At 31.8% G+C, this 17,530-nt stretch overlaps 1 protein-coding gene across 1 annotated transcript in view; it reads left to right on the plus strand.

The window, feature by feature from the left end:
* The first annotated feature begins 223 nt into the window (after positions 1 to 223).
* Positions 224 to 17,530, plus strand: part of Spec2 (CDC42 small effector protein Spec2) — a 28,192-nt gene continuing 10,885 nt past the window's right edge. The window contains exons 1-2 of the mRNA XM_080168728.1: positions 224 to 344; positions 4,294 to 4,400. Coding sequence (XP_080024854.1) covers positions 4,333 to 4,400 — 68 coding nt within the window. The 5' untranslated portion in view covers positions 224 to 344; positions 4,294 to 4,332. The remainder of the gene's footprint in view (positions 345 to 4,293; positions 4,401 to 17,530) is intronic.

A 17,530-nucleotide genomic window follows, 5' to 3' on the forward strand; every position in this document is an offset into this window, starting at 1 on the left:
AACTGATTAATATCCGATGCATCAGGACTGGTTTTGTCTGAGCCATATTGAAAAATCGTTTATTGTATCGTATTATAGACAGTTTTCCATGAATAATAAAGTAAACTCATAAAATCAATACCAACTGAACTAGAATTAATCCTAAAATCTTTACTTTACTATCCGGGAAAGCTGTCTAAAATAAGATACATCATTTATTATTAATATGATTATAAAACAATATTTTAATTTCAGATTATTATTTGTTACTAAACTCTGCATATAATTAAGAAGTATACTTGTACATAGTTATAATAATGACAATTCTCTGATTTATCATTGGTCCTACAAAACTGAAGGATAAGGTGAGAATTTCAAAAAGTAGCCCAACTACTCTGTAATTCGAGGATTTTTTGTTCGTTCGTCCGTTTTTGTATTTCAATTCATTATTTATGATAGATAACCTCAACATTCAAAAAGGGAAAAGTAGGTTGCGGGTAAAATCCGTAAAAGTGTGTGTTTTAAGGCTTAAAAATAGTAGTAGAACGATAATATTCACTAAATATGTGTATTTCTTATTGAAAAGAACTATGGACAACAAATTTTTTTTAGAGTTCTACTACTATTTTTAACTTAAAACACACAACCTTTACGGATTTTTACCCGCAACCTACTTTTCCCTTTCTTAACATCCATTCGAGTATCACTTGAAACCCAATTAATATCTTATAAATTCTCAGCCATACTGAAGAATCATGTAAAATATCGTATTACAGATCTAAAAATCGAAATAATTTTCCTCATCTGGCGCATCTTCAAAAAAATCATTTTTGTACTAAATTAAATATACATATTATATAATCTTTTTTCTTAAATAACAAGGATGACAACATCCATAAAAGTGAAGCACTGAAACGGTATGACAAACGAACATTAATACTTGTATAGTATCAGAACTAAACGATTACAAAGGTGCTTGTTAAATTGTACCTAATTGTTAAAGGAATGATCATGCAAAGTTTGAAATCGATAGGACAACTCGAATTTGTTTAAATTAAAGAAAAGAGCTAACTGTCTCGGACGTACGGACCGACCCTAATTATATAAAAGCTTCGCTCTAAAAATATTTTGACAAAAATACTTTTTAAAATTGCATAACAAACCAAATATGTGGGAATAACAATAATAAAAATCTAAGTTTGATATTTTGATTTTAAAAGCATCAAATATCATTTTACAATTTAAGATTTCTGCAGGGAAAAGGGTTCTGATACTTTGCCAAGAACTATTGTGTCTGATATTAGTCTTCGTTAAATAATAAACAATTAGTAGATTGCCCTTTTTTATCACTCTAGCGGCTGCACCCTTAACATTGAGAGGCTATGTGTTGGAATATTGAAAAAAAATAACTTAAAACCATTCAAGACTTAAATCATAAATAGCCTGAAACCATCCCGGACCCTTTTTGAAACTTTCCTAAAATGGAGGACTTAATCGGTTCAGTAGTTTCTGACTTAAGCTTCTAACAAAAAACCTTACTACTTTATACAGTTTTTGTTTGATTATTTCGTAATATTGTAATCATTTTCATACAACATTTTAAGATTTTTCACAAAATATTCTTTTCAAGTCCTAGTATCTCTGCCCAATATTAAAAGAGACGTACTTTCCCTAAAGTGGTAGTTTGTGTATTTGCTGTGCTTCAGATGAGGAAGCAATAAAAGTTATTTTAAAATACAAAACCATGAACCAGAGGCCTACAAGCCCACCACCCTCTTATTGGGAGCGTAGCACCTCTTAAGGATTTCTCTGTTGGTTGGACCATGTAATGAAATAAAAGCTTTGTTTAAATGTGGCCATAATGTTAAAAAAAAACATAAGAGCCAATTTTCTATTAGTATCAACAGAAAAGCTTATCATTATTTTATTTTATTTTTTTCTCAATTTGACAAACCTTCTACGTATCATGCATTGGACCTTAAATAGCTTATATAAAGGATCTTCTACTTAACCTAGAATGTTAAGCTATATTCTTCAAGCTTCGCTTCATTTAATCTAAACGGCCCTGTTTAATGTGTGGTATTTGAAAAAATAAATACTTATTACTTAAACTGCAATTTGGAAATAATTAATATTATTACTATGGAGATTTTGATTGCTAGAACATTTTTGCAATTTTGTAATTTGAGATATTAAAATAATGTTTTTATTTTTGTTTTATTTTTCATGTATTGTTTTTTATGGTAATAACTTCATTTTGGTTCCCTTTTTTAATACAAAATTATTACTAGTTCCGTAAATGTTTTCGTTTAGTTGAAATGATTGTCCTATTAATCTGTTTTTTTCAATTTTTTTATGATTATCATATGATCATTCTAGCAACAATAGCGCACGAAAATGAAAGATATTAATATTGATCTATTTAAAAAAAACATTTTGTCGCAATAAAATAATATATAAATTTATATATGAATAAAAATGAAGGCAAGAGCCAAAACTAATAATTTTCATATAGAATTATTTCGAAGGAATTGAATGAAATCATAATATCGCCCACTTAAGAATATTTATGACGCAGTTTCAAACTATTTTGGGATATATTTCTTATTTATTAGAAGACACAAACTCCCTCCTCGCCTTTATTCCCTCTAAACAATTAAAGTAAAAGATTACAAAGCTTCTTAGGTTCTAACTACAGATCTATAGTATAGATGTTTATACAGACATTTTTCGTCTGCTTCAAAATTATTTTCTGATACTTAGCTGTGTTAATACAAGCGACACTATTGGTTGATTTTCAATGACCCAATAGAAAGGCTGCACAAGGTTGATTCAATGGGGAGATACAGTTATTTAACCCTTTCTCTCTCTAGTGTTTTACTCTAATGATCTAACCCTGCGGTCATAATTTTAACACAGATTAGCTAATACCCCATTACCAAACCTATACAATCATTGCATAGACTATCAAATAATTCTTTTAAATATTTTTTTGGGGAGGGGGGAGGAAGAAGTAATGTGTTCAACTGTAGTAATAAGGAAAATCTCCTCTTGATAATTCTGGAGATAATTGAAATCACAAAGAAATCTTGCAACAAATTTTGATTAGAAGTTATTTGAATTTTATTGGTGTAATTTTGACAACATGAAACAGCAACAAGTCATGTCTTCTTTCTCATTCATTTTTGGTAGCGAAGTTATTTCACAAGTATTACGTATTCGTTGGTCTTTTTATAAGGAGTATACGTGACTTGGAAAACACACACACACATAATTAATATTAAGAGTGCATAGTAACGGGCTTGAAATTGGTTATGAAGGCAGAAGGCGGATGAACTATTTTTGAATTTAACTCAAAGGAACCCCCCCCCCCCCCATTAAAAGAGTTAGAAAGTTAAATTTTCCTAGCCAGTTGCAATATGGTACTTAGAAAAAACGGCGGAGGAACTACATTACTGTAATTTTTTAGGCGGAAGCCGATTTTCATAGTTTCACATCATTTTAGATAATCCTACATAAAGGCACATTTCTGCATCTTTTTTGAGGCCAAGTTCCTTTAAGATGGTTTCAAAAAGTTTTATATCCACCATCAACCTTTTGATAAACATATATTTAAAGGCTTTACTATTATTAAACAAAAACGTCCTTGTTTCCACTTGAATAAAGTTTGCCTGGATTACATGTTCCAAATCAATTTCTGGTTTATTTCAAAATATTAATTTTAGAAAGCTCTTCTTTGTTTACTTTTCATAATATATACGTATTAAAATTATTAGTTTCTAAAAGTTTTAAACTAAATAAACAACTGTTAATTGATTTTAGAATTTTAATTTAGATTTTTTAGAGGAAAGGGATATTGGACGGTAAATTACACTAGTACCCAAAGTGTAAAAAACGCGTTTTCTTATTTCATTTTTGGTTTAAAAGTTTAAATGGTTGGTTCTATCTAGAAGTGTTTAAACGTTTCAACCAATAATGTTAATCTACAGAACGGATAATTATCATTGCATTGGGGATGTATTTTGTCTTATCCATTAAAATCCCTGTATATCTAATACTGAGGTGGATTCTTTTAAAAAAATGGGATCGCTGCATTGATGCCTTACTAAAATTGTTTATATGAAAAATCCTCCAAAATCACATGATTTTATTTAATTTTTGTAGATTTTTTATGTGTTTTTTGAGGATTTTTCACAAAAACAATTTTGGTGAGACAGTGATGCAGCTACCCTAATTTTTTTTACGAATCCACCTCTGATAAAACACAAAATTACACACACACACAACCTTACACTAAACTATTTAAATGTTTAGGTATCCAGAGTGGCGGCCACTGGAAACACGTGGTTCAAGATGGCTGGCGAGTTCTGGTTCCAGCTGTTCTCCTGCGTCGCGGAACAAGAACAGGATCAGAGAAGGAGGTCAGCCATTTTTTTTAAATTTTAGCAGCGCGGCTACTCAAATATCCTCAGACCGTCCGTCAGCATACTTTTGGGTCTTCGGTAGGGAGGGAGGGAACACTAGTCCCCAAAGTTTTATAATAACGTTTTCTTATTCGTTGGCTTAACAACTTTAGGGACTTTTAATTGAAGTTTGATTGGTTAGTTCATTAAGTTGTAATTTACAGAAATTATAATTTATGTATCATTGTTGGGGATGAACTGAACATCAATTTATCGGCCATTTTCTTATCCCTTTAGATCCCTGGGTCTGCGTAATTTTGTTTAATGTTTCTTGGATAGGAACTCTAAAGATAAATCTTCCCCAAAAATTGTCAGAATGTATTGAGTAATGAAGGGGGTTTGGATTAATATTATATCTTTAAAAAGTAACCTATATAAAATAGAAAATCACCCATTAAGTAACCAACACCGAAATTGAACAACGTTTGTCTGTAAGTTCTAACTATAAATTATATGGGTCAAGGCATTCTTACTAGTAATAAATTACAAAATTAGGTCCAAATTAAATTGTAACTTATAATGAAAACAGCTTTTTAAATGTTTTATATAAAACAGATTAAAATTTAGTTATCTGCGTACATAAAACACACACACTCACTCCCACACACACATACACACTATTAAATTGATGATGGTAAATTTGAAATTGTAAAAATCAAACACCATGCAAGGAAAAATAGGAAAATTATACGCTCTCACTTATAGTTTGATGGAATATATATAAAACATCATTTTCTTATATTTTTGACACACTTTCAAATACTGGCACTGCATTTAGTTATTTTATCAATATTGGTCTTATAATTTTTGTTTGAAATGAAAGGAACTCATTAAAACAGCAAATATCCAGTTCGCAGCCATACTTGAAAATCATGTATAGCATCGTATTATAGACAATTTTCCATGAATAAAATAAAATTCTTAATCTATACCAGTTTTGTTACTTTTAGTTTTGTCTAGTTTTGTTTACCAGTCTAGAAGCTAACACAACTGGTTTAAATCTTATGAATTTTAATTTTGATATCGGCGGAAACCCTTTCTAATTTTATCTCAGTACATTTTACTTTTTTATAAATAAACAAATGTCATTTATTGGTTACAGTAACTAAACCAATGACAGAGATATGACAACAAAAAAATTAGTTTTCATTCTTTGGTAATTGGGCATACTATAATTATGATCAATGAAGGATATAATTATACAAAGAGGAATATACGAAGATAAAAAAAGAAAGAAAACGAAGTTGCGGGTTTCGTCGTATTTTCAAAGTAGCTTTTGATTAATTATTTTAGGTTAGGTTAGGTTAAGTAAATGTTAATGATTGCCCCGCAGGGTTAGGAGATTTGCCCTGCAGGGTTAGAGCCCCCCCGTCGGGGCTAAAAAAGGAGAAAACCTACTGTGGAAATACGACGAAACTGCAACTTCGGTTTCTTTCCATGAAAAAAATATTCGATATCATTGTCCATTTCATTGATTTTATTTTATTTCCTATATATTAAGTAACAATTAAAGTATATGTTGTAAAATTACACATGACTAACACATTTTATTTTATTTGGGAGCGCAGCTGGTCTTCAAGTTGTTGTGCTTGTTGGTCATTTTTCCTAAATCGAACAGAAAGTTGGAAAAGTAACGGCTGGCGGCTCAGCCGTTTAGCCGTTTTTTTGCCTATTTTCAGGGCAATTTCATCATTAATTACGTAGGAATCAACTTTTTAAAACATATTTTTGGTTTAATTCATGTTAAATGACAGCAATAACCATTTTTAAAAAATTTCTAGTACCAACAGCTACCGGCTAGAACCGTTTGGTAAGGTTTTTAAGCGACAAAAAGTATTATGTTGAGATAGATTTAGTGACTAATTTGCTCTTAAGATAGCCAAAAAATGGCAAAACGGCTGAGCCGCCAGCCGTTAGCGGTTACTTTTCCAACTTTTTGCTAGATTTAGGGAAAATAGACCTACCAAGAATTATACATGCAAAATTTCAGATCGAAATTCGAATTCAAAGTGCCATTTAATCATTGATTACGAGATGGTTGCATTACCCCCCCCCCCCCCCTTAATATTTGATTCAGAAATACACCAATATAAAGCTCGTGATATATCCAGTCTTCTATAGACTATCATAATGAATTTATTTAACCCTATTGCCTTAACATGTTTTTACCTTTCCCACTATTTCTCTTTGCTATATATATTTGTAAGTTTGTCTAATTAAACTGAATGAAAAATTGTTATAAAGAGCTTTAAAAATTGTCTTTGATACCTAATCAATTTTATTAGCTTCGCTGTTTTGGGTCGTATTGTACTTTTTTATTTGATTTGATAAAGTTTTATTGGTGGCTGATTTGATATGGAACAGAGATGTAATTGTAGATATGGTTTTTGTATTAATAGGCTGTAACGTCATGTGGACTAGGTTTTTGGTTCACAGGGGTAAGGGATTGATAACCAATAATAGAATTGGATTAAATGTATTATCCTTACAATAAAGTAATAGGATGTTTGTTTGTCTGTTTGTACCGAAGGATATCTCTAACCACTTAACCGATATCTTTCGAATTCAAAAGGTAGCTTCTCATACGTCCTTGAAAGGTTTATAACTATTTCGGGGGAGGGTACCACCAACCCTCCTAACCGAAAAAATAAAAGAACCGCCGTCCTACGGACATTTTTGCAATTAACTAAACATAACTAACAATAGCTAGCGGCGAAAAAAATATTTTTGGTAAAAAAATGGGGTATAGTCCCTTTCGTGGCAACGCTACCTAAGGGTGCGATTCGTCGTATTTTTAAATGGCCTTTTTTAGGTTAGGTTTTATTGGGTTAGGTGATTGGCCCCGCAGGGGCTAGAGATAAGAGAAAAGCTACTGTGAAAATACGAAGAGTCGCCCCTTAAGGGGCGTTGCCACGAAAGGGACTATACCCAAAAACTGATTTTAAAATAGATGGATAGGAAGCAATTTTACGTGTTTCTAGAGGCCTCTAGTATTTATAATATATCGTTTGAAGCAAAATATTTTAAATAGCTGTAATGGGTGATATTTGCTTTTGGTTAAAACTTCTTTTATAGGTGCTATGACATTTTTATAAAATTATCTAAAATGGTTTTTATCCGTGAGTAATGTGTTTTTTTTTCCTACCCAAGGTTGTTCTAATAAGAATGATGCAACTGTTCAGCGTTAAGCTCCACCTATATTAAAATAATTCCCCATTTTTTTGTTTAACAAGGATGACAACATCTATAAAAACAAAGCTCATTGACATTTATAAAGTAACGACTTGAGCAATATTCATCTGTGTTACAAAAAAAAATCCAAGTAAATCTTTCTGAAATACAGATTCAGAATGCTTAATACGGACATACTATCATTTTTGGACTTTATTGTAAAGATGCATTGCTCATAACATTTTTAAATGGACCTACTGACATTCTGTTAAAATGAAAGAGTTGTTGCGATTTCTAAATGGTACCAAGCTGTTGGACATCGTTAGGTCAATTCTAACTGGCTTAAATCAACAATAATAGCTATTTGTTACATATTAAACAAACCTTATTTATAGAACAGCTTCGCTTTTAATAATTCTCCCTAAAATTTCTTACTATTCATGACAACTTTGCACTGACGAGACCGCCCTTATTTTGATAGCGTAGGTTTGACACGTTAGAAATATATATCTAGTTTGTTATTACTAGAGGCAAATCTAGTGTTAACTTTTGTTAGTCCGTTATCCTTTTTCGTGAGGGGGAATCAAACCATATTTCATAACTGGTCGTGAGTGTTCTTGTTAACATTATTCAAAATTAATCTATTATACAAAGTAGAATGATGTCTGTCTGTCCGTCCCTTAAGATCTCTGTAACCACTGAACCGATCAGATTCTTCTCTTCAGGGAATATACCTACTGGTCCTGTGTGGGTTTTAGGCTATTTACTTAGGGGGTGGGACACCCCCAAAACAAAAAAGTCTTCCCCCATTTTTTTAGGCAGTTAATTTTTTGAAAATTGTGGTTGCAGCACTAGAGGTGATTTTTTTTTAAATTACCTTTTGGGGCAAAGCCCTTAGAGGCTAGGGGCGAAGCCGCTAGTTTGTATATAAAGTTCGATAGAATTCCTGCTTATTATTTAAACTAAGAATATTATGTTCATAAGTAGCGTGATAAAATAAGCTTATAAATATTGAAGAAAAATAGAACAGATGACCGTAATACAGTTTAAATAAAAAGAAATAGTAATACAGAAATATGTATTATTAATCGATAAATTTGAACAGTTTCTTTTAAAAATGTCTGTGAGTTTGTACAAGTATGTGCCTGTCGAAGGAGTGCGGTACAAAGCAGGTGCTGTAAAAAAACCTACGATGTGACGTATAGACTTACGAATATACCATAGTTAAAGAGCAGCTACGCATACTAAACTTAAAATATCTTAAATATAATAAACGCAGAAAGATTTATTATGACGTCTACTCAAATATTGTTTACTTTATTTATTTAAGACTGTTTTATGTTCTTTAACACCTTACAATGACTTATTCTTATTTTAAGTGCGTATTCTTAATTTTTATATTTCTAGCGGCTTTTCCACTAGCCTCTAGTTGTTTTGCCTCCTAGAAGAAGGGGGGGGGGGGTGTCGGGAGAAATAGCCTTCCAAATTTAATTAGTCCATAAGGATTAGATAAAGGGTGTGCAAAAAAAATGCTGACCATTTTTATATTCACATTGCGCGGCTTGTGTTAAAGGTAGAAAAACGTTATGCATAACAATAAAAACGATTCCTTTGCTACTCATATTTAACGACCTAAATGGTAAAATGTCCGATCTGACTCATTAAAATTCAAATTGCACAGCTTGTGGTAATAGTAGAAATAAGTTATTCATACCGTTAGAATCGCCAAAATTTCTATTTTATGGAAATATAAGAACGGTTCCTGTGCTACAAATAATTTAGAAGTTAAGTGGCACATTAGTGGTAAAATGTCCCAACTGAATTAAAACTTTTTTTAACCTTTCTTATATTTATCAATAAATCTTCTAAAAATAGCACAAAAATAGCCCACAGAATTTCTCTACCATTAAAACAAGCCGCGCAGAGTAAATTTAAAAAACCTCGCATTTCTTATTGATTAACTCGCAAGTCAAAATATTTATAAGTTTAAAAGTTTCACATCTAACTGTATATGATAATGATAATTTGAAAATTATTATTTGTAAAATTCACTGACATTTTTTCATACATATTCTCATGGGTTTAGTGTTTTTACTCAACAGAATTTATATTCAATTATAATAGTTATTTCTCACATCGTATTATAAACAGCTTTCCGTCGATATAAAATGTACAATTATAATATTAAAACAATTTTTTTTAAATTTAATTATTAGCCTTAGACAAAGCTTCTCTGAAAACCCCAATATGTCAATTAGTGAATAAATTAGACCGTTTTAGTTATAATAAATTCACTGGAATGAAACAAAAGTCTTTTACCACACAGTATTTATTTTGAAATATATTTCGGTGTACATAACACCCTCCTCAGTCTAATTTTGTAGCTGTTTTGTGGGCCAACTTTTGCTGACAAACAAAATCTCTCATCTCTCTACAATTATCACCTCTTTCACTCTTTCTCTCCCCCTTTTTCTTGCCATTACAATATCTCTCCCTTGCCCCCTTTACTCTTCTCTTGCCCTGTATGTATGCCACCCAAATATTTTGCAAATGCTTGCACAGTTTTTGCAAGGATAGGGGACTGATATTCTGAGAATTTAATCAACTTAAACTTTTGCTTTCATAAGTTAAATCTGTGAATTTTGGGATTTATTGCAGATAAAAATGTTTTCAAGAAATTTATAAAAAAAATTATGGGCTTTCTAGTTGGCTCTGAAAGCCTATATTTTATATATAGGTTCTTTTATTTAGAGATTAAGCCTTGATGTGATTTCAGGCTATTTTCTGCCTCTTTAAGCAACAGTACCCCTAGATGCTAGTTTAAAGACACCTAACATTAAAATGAATGAATTCTTATGCCTAGTCCCAACGTTTTTGTTGTTTACTAAGTGTGGTGTGTGTGTGTATGTGTGAGGGTGTGTGTTTGTGTGTGTGTGGTGGGGGATTTTAAGTAGGAGATGCTGCAGTAAGACCAGGGATACAATGATGGGACAATAGATGTTAATTTATTCGGCTAATGTTAAGCGCGTAAAGGGATAGTTGTATTTAACGAGTAGTTGGATTATATATAGAAGATTTGAACTTTAGTCCTCTTTATGTTAGAGTAAGCCCGCCCCCCCCCCCCAAAAAAAAAAAAAATTAAAATTTAGCAAAATATTAGAAATGCTCGTACCTCCCAAGACAAAGTGCTTTGTAACTTTTAGGTAAATTATTAAACTTTCATAAAAACAATTGTCATCTTTTCAGTTAGGAAAAATAAATTTTAACCTAATCATGCAAATTAAAGATTTTGTACTAAAACAGTGTACAAATAATTGTTTCCATTACGGATCACAATAAAATGAAGGTACAGATTCTGTGCAGAAAATTTGCAAATTCAAACACATTGCTTCTGATTCATAGGATTTTGGGGATCCTTTTTGCAGACATTTGTTTTACAAGGATATCATTATCCAAAACCTGGTATATATATTGTCTTTGCTGTAGATAATCATATATCAATTGATGTATTGATAAATTTAAAAATTAGCTAAACACAAAAAGATGGGTATAGTCCCTTTCGTGGCAACGCCTCTTAAGGGGCGTTTCGTCATATTTTCACAGTAGCTTTTCCCCTATTTCTAGCCCCAGCGGGGCGTCCTAACCCTGTGGGGCAATCACCTAACCCAACTTAACCTAGCCTAACCCAAAATAACCTATTAAAAACTACAGTGAAAATTCGACGAAACGCCCCTTAAAAGGCATTGCCATTAAAGGGACTATACCCAAAGAGATTTATGAAGATTCTCTATTCTGTTGAATGATAAACAAGCAACTATGCCTCACAATATTGATTTCTGGACATACTGACAAACCTTAATTATAGAGAAGCTGAGCTGCTGGCAGAGATTAATGATTAACCTATTCTGTTGAATGATGATGTAAGCAACTATGACACACACCAAAATTTGGCTCACAATGCCTAATAGCTGTAAATTAAAACCTTAACAAGGATGACAACATCCATTAAAACAACAAATCAGACAAGCAAACGAACAATGACATATATTACGTGCTGAATCAGTTGAAGAGGATTTACTCTAAAACATATTTTGCAAAAAGCAATATGCATACGTAGTAATTATAGGTTTACTTACTAGCGGTTTCGCCCATAGCCTTTAGAGGCTTCGCTCTATGGTTTAAAGGGAAGTCAACCCTCCTCCTGCACAGCTACAGCCTACCAAAAAAATGGGGTGTGGGATTTTTTGTATTTTGGGGGTTGGCGGTGTCCCAACCCTAAGAAAATAGCCTAAAACCACCACAGTATCAGCAGGTATATTCCCTGAAGAGTAGAATCCGATCGGTTGAATTGTTACCGAGATCTTAAGGGACGGACGGACCGACAGACAGGCGGTATGACGGACAGACATCATTCTTCTTTGTATTATAGATACCTAACTAATACATAGAGTATGAATATTCATACATGCCTAAATTAACAATAATATCTATACGATCCTCACGGACTGGCCCAAGTTATAGGATAACTTCGTCTCAACAAGATTTTTTAAATCTATAAAGAGATGTAATAATGATGAATTTGTATTGTAAACAGACCAGACCTATGTTTATTAGTTGCTACGCTTTTTTATATTTTGTTAAATATACATGACAATCATGCAATACAAGAGTTTAGGTTAAATTATATAAAAGCTTCGCACCTCTAAATGAATGGTTTACACGGAACCAGAGAGAGAGGGGTGTTTATTACACTATTACCCAAATTGAAAAAAAAAACGTTTTCATATTCGTTGGCTTAACAACTTTGGGGACTTCAGTGAAATTGATTGGTTGTTTCATTAATATGAGTGTTTCAACCACTAATTTTAATCACTAGAGTTGGTAATTTTCTGTGTCATAATCGGGAATGTAGATCAATTTATCGGCCATTGTCTTATCCCTTTAGATCCCAGACACGGAACAACTTTGGGGACTTCAGTGAATTTTGATTGGTTGTTTCATTAACTTGAGTGTTTAAACGTTTCAACCACTAATCACTATAAGAGGTAATTTTTTGTATCATCATTGGGGATGTAGATCAATTTATCGGCCATTGTCTTATCCCTTTATTTCCCTGACACGGAACCCATATGTTTGCTCACTAATATCTCTGTCTGTTTATCAGTAGGAAATATTTTGCAATATTTAAGGTGTGTGTGTGTGTGTGTGTGTGTGTGTGTGTGTGTGTGTGTGTGTGTGAGTGTGTACGTGTGTGTGTTTGACTCCAGAGTTTTGCAAATTGCTAAATGTTTTTTATAATTTGGTTATTAATTTGTTTAAAGCAAAACTTTTCCACAACTAAAGGATGTCTTTACGGGATTCATTAAAAAAATTAGGCCTCTTAGAATCGTGCTATCGGTTTCAAACCAAGCATGAAATTCCTGAAACAATTAGGTATGATCACAGCTATTTTATAACAAATATCGAAAGTATCTTTTTTATTTATATTTGATTTTTAAAGTGGTGATTCTTGGGAAAATTAGGTAGAATTTAATATGTTTATCTTTTTATAATTATCACGAAGTTTATCTAATCTGAAGTGTTGAGTTTTGCTTTTATGAATGTTGTTATCCTTGTGTTAAAAGGACTTTTAACTAATTTAAATGCAGTTTTTGCAATAGAAATATAAACCTTAAATTAGCACAAGGTTCTTAATTTGTTTGGGAAAATGGTTGGAATTAGACGTGAATCTGTGTCAGAATTGATAACATAGGCGATGAGTAAATTATCAACTCTAAGGAAAAATCTAAACATTTAGATTTTAAAGATTTTGTTTTCAAACACTATGGGGTTTAATAATAGGCTCTTGAATCCAGAGGGCTACAAGGAAAGGGCTTGCCTTTTACATTGAGGGAAGACATAGATAGATACAAAGCTCCCCTTTAAAGCCGAATTTAATTGGTTGTGCTGTTTTAAAGATCTTCTTCTGCAAACAGGAAAATCTTGATTCATTATAACACAGGATTGAATTTTTTCTCTCTCACAACCCTTTTTATTGTTTTTAGAAATGGAATTGAATAATCCAGAGATCTAAAGGGATAGGACAATGACTGATAAATTGATGTACATCCCCAATGATGATATACAAAATTAAACCTTCTGTATGTTACAATTATTGGTTGAAACGTTTGGACATTTAACTTAAAGAACCAACCAATTAGAATTCAATTAAAGTCCCCAAATTTGCAAGCCAACGAATAATATAATAACGTTATTATAAAACTTTGGGGACTAGTGTAATATACAAACCAATGTCCCCTCTCTCCCTGTGAATAATCACTTCATTTACAAACAATTTTCTTTTCATTTTCTGCTAGTTTAGTCTTAAAATTGATGTTCTATTTTCTTTTCTATTTCTAAATAATGTTCTTTGCTACATTTATGGTATATCAGTATCTATTTATAACGGGTAGTCTTTTATGCAATACTAGTGGCTACGCCCCTAGAGGCCTCTAGTGGCACTTTAAATGTTTTTGAGAAGAAAATAGTTTCTATGTTGCGTTCAAGTCTCTAGATAAAATTTGGTTTCTTTTTTATTTTTTTTGTGATTTCTCTTGGGAGGGTGGTGGTACCCTCCCCAAAATAGTTATAAACCTTCCCGTGAACTATGGGAAGCTACCCTGTTAAGGAGAATCCGATCGGTTAAGCGGTTAGCAAGATCCTTCGGTACAAACATACAAACACACAGACAAACGCACAGACAAACATCCTGTTACTTTATTATAAGGCTTTTCAGAAATGGTGGGGGGAGGGGATAATGTACTGTAAATTAGTGGGGTACCCAAAATTTTATAATTCCGCTCTCTCATTCGTTGGCCTTTTAACTTTCGTAATCAACATATTACAATCTTGGTTCAACTTAGCAGTGTCCGAACTTTCAACCGATAATTTTAAACTATAGAAGGGTAATTTTGTTCATTATCTTTGAGGACGTACTTGGAATTATCTCATTGTCATACCCCCCTAAGATCCATGAATTTTTGAACAAATACTTTTGCATATTATGTGGCATTCCCTACTACAAAAGACGTAAATTCATAAAAAAACATTATATTTGTTTTATCAAGCATATTATAAGCATGGCAATGTTAAAACTTTTAAAAGCTCTGCCTATATGACTCTATTTATGGTTGTATCAATGAAGATATTTGTTCTTGTTTTGTCCATTTTCTGTAGATATAAGTAGAAAATTATTAAACATTGAAAAAATATTGAATTTACAAGATAGAATATGAATTATATTTACTTCAAATTTATAATAATAAATCTTATTTTGTCTTTATTAGACCTAATGTTCTATAGACAACTAACCGATAATTTTAAGGCCCAGATATGACAGTACTTATTTTATACTCGTAGACGTCAGGCGCCTGACATAATAGTAATATTTAAATATTTACTTTATTTTTGACAAAGGGGGAGGTAGGTTGTGCTAAAATTCCGTTAAGGTGTGAGTTTTAAGGCTTAAAAACAGTAGTAAAAAGATAAAAACTATGTAAACTTCAAAATAATTTTTTTTCTATAGGTCTTTTTAATAAGGAACACACATATTTAGTAAATATTATCCTTCTACTACTGTTTTAAAGCCTTAAAACTCACATCTTTACGGAATTTTAGCACGACATACCTCCCCCTTTTTCTTTAAGTTATTGAAATAGTTAAGAATGCTGAAACAATGTCTTTATTCTTATTATAATAAATAAAATCTTTTAATGGACATATTGATAGTTTAATCTTTAATCTGATTATGTTTTAAAGATTTTAATGATATTTAGAACAAAGGTCTTTAAATATAATAATTCTTTATTAATATGAAACACCCCGGGAGGGAGGGAGGGGACATTGGACTGTAAATTATTTAGGTTATCTGACGGCTTAAAGTTTGTATGGGATGGTTAAAATCTAGCTGTGTTTAACGTTTCAACGAATGATTTATTTGTTTATTACCATTGTGGATGTACATCAATAAATCACCGATTGTCTTTAAAATCCCTGAAAATACCAAAAAATAAAATAGCTTAAAACCTTAACAAATACGTTATGCAAATCAGTTTCTGTCATCTTGCCAAAAAGACATACATACGTCTAAATACTTTTTTTTTATATGATTTTATTTGCTAAGAAAATAATTTGCTAGTCTTTTTTGTGTGATACCGTTATGTATTTTTTTTATGCACTGCTTTCAAATTCATTTAATTTACTTTGGCACATTCTCTGTCTTCTACAGTTGGGAGGTGGAAAACATTTTTCCAGTATGGCTGCGAAACCGATTAATATCCGCTGGATTAAGGGCAGTTCTAAGCCATACTGAAAAATCATGTATCGAATCGTAATATATATAGTTTTTTACGGACATAAAAATGTACAAACGTAATATTGAAACCAGTTTTGTTAGCCCGTACCTTCGGCATCTCGTGGCTAACAAAACTTGCTTTAGACTTATAAATGTACATTTTTATATCCGCGGAAAGCTGTTTAATACTAAGCGAGAAATAATCATTCCAGTATGGCTTAGCCCGTACCTTCGGCATCTCGGGGCTAACAAAACTGGTTTTAGTCTCATTATTTTATATTTTTATATCCGCGGAAACCTGTATATAATGTATATTAGTTTCAATATTTGTCCCTTCTTAATAGTTGTTTTTCTAATATTTCATAGAATCTTAAAAAGGATGAAATATTTTCAATCTTCCAACTTTTAGAATTATTTTGCTTTGGGCATTTTGAAACCATAAACTGTTACCCTGTCAAAATAAGATAAAAACCAAAGCAAAGAAATTATTTTTTTTTGTCAGAAGTTTTGAGACTTTGTAACATGCATGGTTTTTTAATCACGGCCAAATATTTAATAAAAATGTTTCATTCTACCTCTATGCCTTGATAGTGTTATTAATTGCAAGATTCGGAGAAATGCCTATTCCATTAAACAGGCTAAAATAACATCTTTATACTGTTAGAACTTTGAGACAAAAGTTTGGTTGCCTTTAAGATGTATTTCATAAAACACACATGTTTTACTGACCAAATATCTTTTTAAACCCGAGGAAAATTAAAATTGAAAGAATTTTGTACCAATATGCTAATGATTGCTTTCCAATGCTTAAAATAGCATTATAAAACTATATTTACATAATTGGCTTATGTGTGTGTGTGTGCGGATGTTTGTGTGTGTGTGTGTGTGTGTGTGTGGTGTGTGCTTGTGTGTGTGTGTGTAGGTGGGAGTGGTTATCTTTTTGGTTTTGTAATACTCTTACAAGGAGGGGTCACTGGGGGCAGCACCAGCCTTATCTTTGTAAGGCGAGTACATTTACATTCATATATAACTACGACAGTTAGGGCAATAACAGAATTACTCGTACAAACGAAACAAAGTTATACTATTTAATACTTTTATGAATACTAGCAACAAAAAAAATCATGTTCTTGGACTACATATAGTTTCCCAAAACTGATTTTTGGAGTACTGATCCTATTACAATAAGGTACAATATCATAAGCGAGGCATCTCTATAATCAAGTCCTAAAAATGTCAGTATGGCCTTAAACAGTATTCTGTATTTAAGAAGTTGTGCACCAAATTTACGTATAATTTTGTCAAAACTTATATATTCTTTTTTGTATACATTACTAGAGTTAATGTTCGTCTGTCATACCGTTTCAGAGCTTCGCTTTTATGGATGTTGTCATCCTTGTTATTATACTTTTTATTGCTAGAAAAGGGTAAATTTTCTAACTTATTGGAACAATAAATATACTAAATAGTAAATATACATAAATTTAAACTTATGTAACACAGTGCAAATGAAGGTGCTTTGACTTTTGTGTCAGAACCTAAATTGGGACATTTGAAAATTTCAAGTTCAATTTTCACCCACTAG

The sequence above is a fragment of the Acartia tonsa genome, chromosome 1, assembly GCF_053477335.1.
Source record: "Acartia tonsa isolate MP-2025a chromosome 1, ASM5347733v1, whole genome shotgun sequence".
Lineage (NCBI taxonomy): Eukaryota > Metazoa > Arthropoda > Copepoda > Calanoida > Acartiidae > Acartia > Acartia tonsa.